Genomic DNA, 11412 nt, shown 5'->3' with positions numbered 1-11412 from the left:
TTATCACATATAATCTTTGGTTGCTGGTACAACAGCATTCAAAAAGCCTCCTTATCTGTTTATCTGAAAAGTAGACAAAAAAAAATGTGGGGAAGATCTCAGATACCTGCCATACCAAGCCATCATTAATGGCATGTAATGATTAGAAGATAATGACTTGGTGCCTTTGAAGACTGAAATGAAGCTCTTTGTGCAATGACACACAGGCAATGTGAAGAGTTCTAATTTGACAACAAAACAACCTAAATCCCTTTTATGAGGTAAGGAGTGTGTCTTGGGTAATAAACACTTAAGTAATTAGATGTTTTTTATGTAGATAGCTATAAACTGAAACATGAGGAAAAAAACTCTTGGTAATAGGTTGACGCCCAGGGAGGTGGGTATATAAGAGTCAGGGCAGAAGACAGAAGTATTGAGACATCAAGACACTTCTCCTCTCAACCCAACAAAAACTCAACTCCTGACACCATGGCTTGCTGTGTTCCCTGCTGCTGCAGTGTCCCCACCGGCCCTGCCACCACCATCTGCTCTTCTGACAAATGCTGCCGGTGTGGAGTCTGCCTGCCCAGCACCTGCCCACATGAGATCAGCCTCCTTCAGCCCATCTGCTGTGACAACTGCCCCCCACCCTGCTGTCAGCCTGATACCTATGTGCCTACTTGCTGGCTGCTCAACTCTTGCCACCCAACTCCCGGAATGAGTGGTATCAACCTGACAACCTATGTCCAGTCTGGCTGTGCAAACCCCTGTGAGCCCTGCTAATGATTACAGCCAAAGCTTCGCATCATCTGGCCTCCAGCACGCACAACTGCCCACATCAAGGCTAAAGCAGTCTCAGTTCCTGCAGACATGTTTTCATGATTTTGCTTAACTTCTTAACTCTTTGCCCCTTGGGTAGAGTTGGAGACCTCCTTGCTATCTTTTTGGCTATTTCACTGCTTTTGAGAAATAATCATTTTGACTATTCATTAATAAACTCTATTCTGGCTTAGCAAATATGGCCTTATGATCATTTATTTCCACATTTTTTTCTTACAGAAAGTGAATGCCTACCGAAACATTAACAATAGGTTATCACACTATCCAAGGTATACCCCAGCAGAATGAGAGCTCTTTATGTGGAACTTATTTAAAAACTAGATATCGATTTTTCGTGATAGGTTGAAAAGGGAAAAAAATCAGTGGTTTTTTTTTATATTTTCACTCAGTAGTTGTGTGTGGGTGTGGGTGTGTGTGTGTGTGTGTTTAAGCCATCCACTGTGCCAAGCAATAGGTTTATGTCTAGAGATTAATATAACACTTTAAAATGTTCGATTTAGTTTTAGCTTTCATTGATTCTGGCATTTATTTTGTTTTTTCCTTAACTGACTAAACAAATTGATCATTGTGCTGGTGTATAGAAATAATTTTTGATTCCTTAAGTTATATTCAGTGGTGAAATTACAAGTTCCAAATGCAAGGCAATTGGGGGAGATTTTATATATATAAATATAAAACAATAAATTCTGAGTAAATATTAGCATTTCTTGATTATCTCTTGATCCCTCAAATGAGGCTTACCAAAGTCACAACTTTGCTTAGAAGTTTACTAGTCCAAGTGACATAAAATATGTCATAGAAATATACTTAAAATATCAGTGCATAGGGCCAATACATGGCATAGTGGTTAAGGCACTGGACTCCCACATGGCCTACCATGGTTTGAGTCCCAGATTTGACGGCCTGGAAATCATACTGGGCACATGTGCCTGTGAGCCCGAAATCCCAAGAGGAGAAGGGATTGCAACATGACCATCAAGTCGGAATGATTTCTCACTTTCCCTCTCACTGTCTCTGCTGGTCTCTCTCTGGCAAGTATATACAACTTGTGGCAAAGAAAAAAAAAAATTAAAAAAAAAATTTTTAAAAATCAGTGCAGTATTCTCTATGTATCAAAAACAATTGGGAACCAGCAGTTAGCGTAATGGTTATGTCGCTGGATTCCCACGTAGTCGACCATGGTTTGCGTCCCGGACCCGGTGGCTTAAAACTCACGCCAGGCGTATGTTCGTGCGTGCCCAGGATCCTGAGAGGAGAATGGAGGAGAAGGGATTGCAGCGTGACCATCCCCCCTGGGGGGTGATTTCTCGCTTTCTGTCTCTCTGTCTCTCTCTCTCTGTCTGACGAGCGCACGCACCCTATAGTGAAAATGTCTCCAAAAAAAAAAATTACACCATTCTGAGACAAAAACAAAACTTTTATTATAACCACTAATTCATCTCCTTAGTTGTTTGGGAAATGTCCAAGTGCATGAAGGCCTTCTCAGAAAGTTCCTAGAGTACAGGCTAGTTATGAAGTTTCTTGGACTTGCTTTGGGTCTTCAGGCCAGTTGCTTCTCTCTCGGGCATAATGTCCTCATTATAACACCGTTTTCCTACCCATAACCTGGCTTCAACCACCTCAGTTTCCTTGTTACTACTGTTGGATCTGCTTTTGTCTCAGGATTATTGTGAGGATCCAGTGACCCAAAGTGTAGAATCCACCACGTCCACAGCATTCACCTCTCACATGAGAGCAACTCTGACCATGATGGCCACACGTGGCTCCCAGCTTTCTCACCAAAGGCATCTTTCCATTTTTTGAAATATATATTTTTCCCAACTGATTTTCTTCAATAAAAATCCATTAGTTCCTTCATTTTTGTTTATAAAAAATGTTTATAAGTATCAGAGGAAATTTTAGAATTCATATAAGATAAACACAATCATTACACCAAGTCATCTCTTTTCTAATCGAAAGCCAAGAAATTTCATGTTTTCATTAATGCTAGTAAGGGATAAATATTTAGATTTTATTTTCAACACTGAAAATAACTCTGAATGTCCCATTATCACCACTATGGGCCTTTAACATTTGGGAAGCAATGGCTACTTAAAAAGCCCCAACTAGAAACCAAGAGATCTGAGTTTTAGTCCTGCCTCTATCTTGAGCTACTTCTGTGGTTCTAAGCAAGTCATTTAAGTTCTCTGGGGTTCAGGTCTTAAATCAAAAAAGTGTGTTGGTTGACCAGACCATCTGTAAAGTTGCTTTCAGTTTTAACATTCTATGGTTCTAAGTCACCCAGAAACATTGTAAGAGAACTCCATGCCACCAACCAACCTCATTCTACCTTACTACTTTTATTGCTTTCATTAGCAATAGCTAACATTTGGTGAATATCTACTCTACGCTCCAATAGATGCTTGATGAACACTATCTTATTTATTTCTAGCAAAGACACTAAGAGATAGCTACTATTATTCCCCCCATTTTTTTTAGAGGTTTTTGCTATAGGGCACATGCGCTCACCAGAAAGAGAGATAGAGAGACAGAAAGTGAGATATCACCCCTCAGGGGGGATGGCCCCACCACAATCCCTTCTCCTCCATTCTCTCAGGATCTTGGTTGCACACGCACACACACCTGGCATGAGTTCAAGCCACTGGGTCCAGGACTTGAACCGCGATCGACCACATGGGAGTCCAGTAACATAGCCATTATGCCAACTGCTGGTCCCTATTCCCCCCATTTCAAATGAGTAAATTGAAGCTGAGAGGATTAAGTTACTTACAAAAGTTACAAAAATCCTGAGTGACAGAAAAGGAACTAAACCTAAAACGGCCTCAACTTTAAGTCCCTTTTTGGTCCTCTATGCCAAAGTACTTACCTTCTCCAAAAACTGCAATAAAGTCATGAACCACATAATGACATCTTGGTCAACAATGCACTGCATATATGATGGTGGTCCTACAAGATTTTACCACATAGCCTAGATGTGTAGTAGGCTATACTATCTAGGTTTGTATAAGTATACCTTATGATGCTCACACGATGACGAAATCACCTAATAACACATTTCTCAGAATGTATCCCCGTCATTAAGTGACACTTGATCGTATATCAAAGAGAAATACAATTATTCAGGGGAGAGTATAAATCACTGGATGATACTTTCTCTCCTATCTATCTAGATTGTGTATTTGTAGATAATAACTCAGCTTTCTCTGGGGTTGATTGTAGTGTAAGACAAAGTAAGCGTATGCAATGAGTATAGGACAAATAATATTAAATACATGCTTCTAGCATGAGAACAAATCATCTTTTTTTTAAAATTCAGACTTTACGTACTTACTAGTAATGTCAGCACAAGAAAATTACTGGCAGGGCCACTAATCTTGAATTGAAATGCAAAATGTTTGGCAACTCAAACACATTTTTAATTTTCTGATGAGCTTCAATAACTTGCACCAAGGGAAAATAAATTACCCTTAAAGTTGTGTACCCTTGGTAATGGAATAGAAAATCAAGGCATTAATTTTTCCTTCAAATCATGCTTGGCATCCAAGCTTTTCTTTCCATTCTTATTGACTCTACATGAATCTAGACTCTGATCACACCCACAGTCTCCTAGTTGACCTTGAGTCAAATAGTCTGTGCCCCTCGACCCTCACCTGAACCATACTTTTGTCAGACCAACCTTTTGGCCCTTCATAATATTGGTTAAATTGAATGGATCAAAACACTAGGATGACTCAAGATTTTTCTTGGTACTAAATCAAGGCCACATTCCAGTATGGCTCTCAAGATGCTCAATAGCCTTGTACATTCTCACCAAATCTTACTTGCTACTAATCTTGAAGCAACATGTAGCTCATACTCCAGTCATAACAATGCTTCCTATACAATGATCAAGAGAATGGTCTCTGAAAGACTGTCTTGCTTTAAGTCATATCTCTATTACTAATTAGTTACCCAGCCAATTGTTTTTGTTTGTTTGTTTGTTTGTTTTTTGCTCTAGGGTGTGTGTGCTCACCAGAAAGACAGAGAGAGCCAGAGAGACAGAAAGCAAGAAATCATCCCCCACAGGGAGGATGGTCATGCTGCAATCCCTTCTCCTCCATTCTCCTCTCAGGATCTTGGGCACACACACACGCACCTGGCATGAGGTTAAGCTACCAGGGCTGGGACTCAAACCGCAGATGAATACATGTGAGTCCAGTGACATAGCCATTATGTCAACTGCTGGTCCCATCAACTCTTAAGATTAAAAATAGTACATACTTCATGTGACTGCATTGAAAATTAAGTTAATTAAAACATGTGCCATCCTTAAAACAATGGGCACTGATTGTCAATCTCTAATCTTTTTTTTATAGTTTGCTTTGAAATGCTGAGATAAGGAAAACTCTGCATTGTTTCTTTGGCTGGTCTTCTATAAGATTCCACCAATAGAGGGCAGTAGAAGGAGGCTATAAATTCTGAGGAGAGTCTTGTTACCCCAACGATGGTCTTTCATCTGGTAGCAGCAGCAGGTTCTATTCTCCACCTTCTTTCAGTACCATAAAAAAATAATGTCACTGAACCTTGTAGAAACTCCAGCATCCAAAGATGGTGATGCCTCTCAGGTCCAAACTCTGGTCCCACAGGGTCTTTCCTTCTGAGCTTTTGAGATAAGAGTGCCAGCTGGGCAGCTTCTGAGATCTGAGGCCAGTGGTGCAGGCCCACTCTTCTAAGCTTCTAGGTTCAAATAACCCCAACTACTCTTCATTCTTCAGTCCTAGAGCTAATAGCTGCTTCCTGTGTTAAAACAGTTTTCCTTTTCTTTTTTCTTTTTTTGCTGTTTCAATCCTTCAACATCTGATTAACAAATTCCCTATATTAAAATTATCTTTGGGGCCAGCAGGTGGTGTGGTGGTTAAGACAGCTGGATCTCACATGGTGCAATCTGAGTACTGGATCCAGTGGCTTGAAAATTACACCAGGTGCATGTACCTGCATGCATAACATCCTGAGAGTAGAATGGAGGAGAAGAGATTGTGGTGTGGCCATCCTCCAGGGCTTGATCTCTCTCTCTCTCTCTCTCTCTCTCTCTCTCTCTCATGACTGCAAGCATCCTATAACAAAACTTTTTGTAAAAATTCAAAAGCATGCCATAACTGCTGACTATCACTATATTCCAATCTTTCTCCTTTAAATATATATTTCATGTGTTTCAGTCTCCAGATACCACCCCATAATCTAAGCACTATACAATGGAAGATACCAGAATAAATAAAACAATGTCCCTGCTTTGAGTATGATTGTAATCTAGTAAAAAGAACCAACCAGGGTTGGTTTCTTTCTTATGAAAAGAAAAAAACATTTCATTCTGTTCTGCAAAGAGATGCAAGCCCATTATTCAGCCCATGTATCCATATTGCTCCATAACCTGTGTTTTAATCCATTGCAACATGTGGTTAAAACAACCAGTCCTGGGAACCAGCAGTTAGCGTAATGGCTATGTCGCTGGACTCCCATGTAGTCGACCGCGGTTCGCGTCCTGGACCCAGTGGCTTAGAACTCACGCCGGGCGTGTGTGCGTGCATGCCCAAGATCCCGAGAAGAGAATGGAGGAGAAGGGATTGCGGCATGACATCCCCCCTGGGGGGTGATTTCTCGCTTTCTGTCTCTATGTCTCTCTCTGTCTGTCTGGCGAGCGCACACGCCCTATAGCGAAAACCTCTCCAAAAAAAAAAAAGAAACCAACCAGTCCTTGGGGCCGCTGGCATGGTGGTTAAGGCACTGAATTCCCGTAAGACCAACTGAATCTGGCAGCTTGCTTTCTCACTTTCCTTCTCTCTTTCTCTGTCTCTCCATGGTCAAATTTAAAAATAATTACAAAATTAAATAATTATTCTAATTTTTTATAAAAAGTTCTTTATAAGATTAAAAAACATTATTTATGTTTATTTTGAGGTAACATAGTGGATAGATTTAGAAAATCACCCATCAGACTCTCTACTTTCCAAACAAGATCATGTTGCTTATCTTCAATATGCATATATTCTCTCATGCCCATGAAAAGATACAAAAGTGAACCTGGTAGGGAAAAAAAATCCTACAGGTTTTAACTTCTCCACATATATCAAGGGCACACAATTTGAGAAGAATCATTTCTTAGTTCTCAGGGAAATCATTCTTGATTTCTCACACTCAGCACTAATCACTCAAATGACCAAATCCTAGTTGGTAGGAAAAAGGAAAGCCAGGGTAGATATGGATGTTTTGCTAGTGATTGAGTAAATTCAGAACTACACTGACAACATTTTTCTTCTTTTTTTTTTTTTCAGAGGTTTTTGGTGCGTACACTCGCCAGAAAGATAGAGAGAGACAGAGAGACAGAAAGTGAGAAATAACCCCCCAAGGGGAATGGCCATGCCGCAATCCCTTCTCCTCCATTCTCCTCTTGGGATCTTGGGCACACGTGCACACGCACCTGGCATGAGTTTAAGCCACCGTGTCCAGGACTCAAACCGTGGTCAACTATGTGGGTCAACTATGGTCAACCATTATGCTGACTGCTGGCTTTGTCACTGACATTTTATAACTGCAACAGGAAGCAAGCTTGAATGTAGCAACACAACCAAATAAAACTGAAGGAGAGCTCATCCCAGGACTGATACATAAGAAGTTAGTGAGATATTTGTTTAGGATTATACAAAAAATAACAAAGAAACATTCTGATGGATGGAAGCCATGTTCCCTAAGGTAGGTAAATGAAAAAGAATCCCAGTGAGCATTTTTGTAGAAGAAATCTTCTTTTGCAACAAAATATCTCCCTGACCCACTGTCACCATGTCTTGCTGTGATTCTTGTCTCTAAAGATGCTGCACTGCCCCTACTAGTACACAGTCTGGTCCCCAGTGACCACGATCAGTTCTTCTGATATAAGCTGTCAGTGTGGAGTCTGCCTGCCCAGCCCCTGCCCCCATGAGATCAGCCTCCTTACACTCACCTGCCATGACACTTGCCCCCAAAACTGCTGAGTGTCTGACTCTCATGTGTCATCGTGCTGGCTGCTCAATGACTGTCACACTACTCCAAACTTGAGCAGGATCCCTGTCAGCACATGCATTCAGCTTTCTAAGTGTAATCTACCTTGTTGATAGCCAAAGATGTTTCAAATAACCGGTCCCTGTTGCCCTAAAATCCTTCAGTAGTCATGAAGGGCTGCTTAGCAAATAGCCCCTAATTAGGTACCCTGGAAGAAAACGTTTTGAGCCCATGGCTTCAGTTTGGCAGATGTGTTCTTTTCATGTTTTGAACAATTATTTCAAATGAAAAGCATTGGGTTGTCAGGAAAAGCATGATGTGTTTTTGCATAGAAAAACATAGCAAATTACATCAGGACTTTCCCGACAACCTAGAATAAATGCTCCTTACTTTAAAACTAAATAAACATCACCACTCCACAATCCACATGCTGTCTCAATGTTTAATGCTATAATTACCCAATGACTCTTGACACATGCTTATGAACCTATAAATATATACAGCAGAATTACACTTTCTGATGACATCCTCATAAATCATATAACCAAAAAGAGGCCTGACAGGGATATGCAGAAATATGAAGAAAACTGTGTAGGTAATAAAATACATAAGGCTCTAAACTTAGAATTATTTTAAATTCTAAGGTCAGCATCTACTTTTAATTTTTTTCTGCCTCATTAAATAAAATCAGATGTGCCCTTAAAGAGGCAGAAAATCTGGCAATTAAATTATCGGATAGTCACAGAAAAGACCCCAAAGATTGAGTTGAACCAAATTTTGCATTGTCTCATTTTGGTGATGCTTTGAATGCAAAATTGTTCTGATAACTATAAAGCACTTCACAAATGAAATTAATGACTCTGTTTATGTCAAGGTTTAATATTAAAAGGGGTCATTATAAAGAGAAATACTTTTTCTCATCCTAACCTATATGAATACAATTCAATAAATGTTTGTGAAATGCCCAGTATGTCCCAGACATTGTCCTTGGTGCTTCAAAGAGACAAACAAGACTAAGATACAGGGGGTCAGATGGTGACACAGGTAAAATGCAGTGCTCTCCAAGATGGGCCCACATGAGAAGGTTCTGGATTCATGTCTGGATACCTCCCCAAGTATGCCAAGCACATGCATGCCCACAATCCAGAGCTGGCTAAAACTAGGGGTGGATTCCTGTGTCAAGGCCCCAATGGAGGTTCTCTCTCTCTCTCTTTCTTTCTCTCTCATCTTTCAATGTGAGTCTCTATGTCTCTCACTCATCAAACAAATGAATAAAGAAAGAAAAAGATTAAGACACAACTCCCACTTTTAAGGATCTTACATTGGAGCAAGGAAGGTAAATATAAGGGACAAACTGTAATATATAGCAAAACAAAACAAGGTCTGAGTGAAAGAATAGGCAGCACACTTTATGTGAGCAAAGAAAAGAATGAAAACATCTAGAAGAATCACCTAAAGTTTTTTTATGAAGGAGACATTTGGCAAATGCTACAAGGATGAGTAAGATATAAGAAGTGGAGAATTGGAGGGTGGACATTTGAAGCCAAAGAAACAGAATGAGTCATATCACAGAAGTGTAAAGTACCTAAGGAGACTCTAACTTTCTTTTTTATTTGATGTGCTTTATAATAAATATCTATATTTAAGCAAAAGGTAAACTAACTGTAGTAACAGGTTCTTCTTACATACAATGGCCGAGGCTTAATTACCAATCACACTCAGTACTTTCCACTGATTTTTGCTACCTTTCTTCTTTTTTAAACAGATCATGTTAGTTTCCTCCAGAAATAGCCCACCAAGTAATCTGTACTTTGTGTTCATTCAGCAATCATTTCCCATGCAACTAATCATATCGCTCAGATCCTACTACGTGAATGGTTTTGTGCTGATCATTGGGAACTATGGGAGGATATTGGAATTATATGCCATTAGACATTGGAGATTGTCAAATCCAGCTCCCTCATTTGCCTTAGAGTAAGGCAAATCAAGGCCAATTGAGGTAAAGAATGTTGTATAAAGCACTCCCCAAAGGAATTTACAAGCTAGTTGAAGAGCTAAGATATAAAAACAAACATGCAAGGTAGAGAGATATCATTTTTATGAATGTCATAGTTCTAAATTGCTAAATTGATCAAATCTCTTTCCCAAAATCCACCGTTATTGTCTGAATCTTAGGATTTCTCCTTTCAATCCCTATTGCATCTTATTTTAAAGTATGTATATCACTAATATGAAAATTAATGAAGACTGAATTACTCTTTGTAGTACATTTAACAAAGAATAGCAGATTGGTACAGCTTTACTTTTGGTGAAGTTATACTTGGACTCACAAGATTGGCATAACTTTGAGAATAAAGACTTTACAAAGAAAACCTACTATATAGTCTAATCCTTTAGGGAAACCCACTGTAAATTTATTAACCATTGTGAAAAACAGTTTCATCCTATACCATTCAGTCTGTTACTTTGTTTGCTCAACAGAATCTGAATCAATAAATAGGATAAGTAAGTCTGCATATAGTCAAATGAAACATTCATCTATAAGTAGCCATATCCTTGTTGACATTTTGAGCTGACAATGATTCAATTAATCATTTGAGTTGCTTGTTATGAAATTAGTAATCAGAAATTACATCATGTTATGCATATTATTTCAAATAAAGGGGTAAAAAAAAAAAACAAGAAGCAATTAGTCTCATAAAGTATAGCTGAACTGTCACATGGACTGATTATCCACAATTTATGAAGGTTTGGCATGCCAGAATCCTGTGAAGATAAAATGTGATGCTGTATGACAAAAATGACATGTCAATGAGTCAAATACATGATTAATTTAATAAGGGCTGAAGCTCTTAATGGACAAGTAAATACCAAACTGATTAGAGAATCTTAGTGCAAAGGGATGACATAACGAACATAAGGATAAGCCTCCTGGTTGGTTCAACTCCTATTAGGGATGGTATATAAAAGCCTCAAAGTGAGAGGAGACACTCATACCTCAGAACCCTCATCTTTTTAAGAAACCAAGAGTAAACCAGACATCCATCATCATGGCTTGCTGTGTTCCGCAGCGTCCCCACCGGCCCTGCCACCACCATCTGCTCCTCTGACAGATGCTGCCGGTGCGGAGTCTGCCTGCCCAGCACCTGTCCACACACGGTTTGGCTACTGGAGCCAACCTGCTGTGACAACTGTCCTCCACCCTGCCACATCCCTCAGCCCTGCGTGCCCACCTGCTTCCTGCTCAACTCCTGCCAGCCAACCCCGGGCCTGGAGAACATCAACCTCACAACCTACACTCAGCCCTGCTGTGATCCCTGTGTCCCAAGCTGTTGCTGATCGATGGTTCGGTGCCTGACAATGAAGAACCTAGAAGCTGTTTATTCAATATTCACTTGCCTCAGTATCTTATCAGATATCAAGATATATAAGATGGTGCAGATATGGAAATCCTACCATTGACTTTTAGTGGCAAGAAAATTAAGAAACTTTTAAATGGATCTTTGGCTCAACAGCCATTTGGTTTGAGCAGGTGAATGTCTTCTTTTATCAAAATACATTGAACTCTTTAAGACCTCAGAC

At 39.7% G+C, this 11412-nt stretch overlaps 1 protein-coding gene and 1 pseudogene across 1 annotated transcript; both read left to right on the top strand.

Annotated features, from left to right (window-relative positions):
* The first annotated feature begins 468 nt into the window (after positions 1 to 468).
* On the top strand, positions 469 to 762 carry KRTAP3-1 (keratin associated protein 3-1). Its single transcript, XM_006155958.1, has one exon. It carries the CDS (start codon positions 469 to 471, stop codon positions 760 to 762), a length of 294 nt encoding a protein of 97 aa, XP_006156020.1.
* Positions 763 to 10880: 10118 nt separating this feature from the next.
* Positions 10881 to 11169, top strand: LOC102471875 (keratin-associated protein 3-3-like; annotated as a pseudogene).
* Positions 11170 to 11412: the final 243 nt, after the last annotated feature.

This window comes from Tupaia chinensis, unplaced genomic scaffold, assembly GCF_000334495.1.
Source record: "Tupaia chinensis unplaced genomic scaffold, TupChi_1.0 Scaffold000477_1, whole genome shotgun sequence".
NCBI lineage: Eukaryota > Metazoa > Chordata > Mammalia > Scandentia > Tupaiidae > Tupaia > Tupaia belangeri.
Note: the sequence above shows the minus strand (reverse complement) of the source record. Positions and strands in the feature narration are given on the sequence as shown.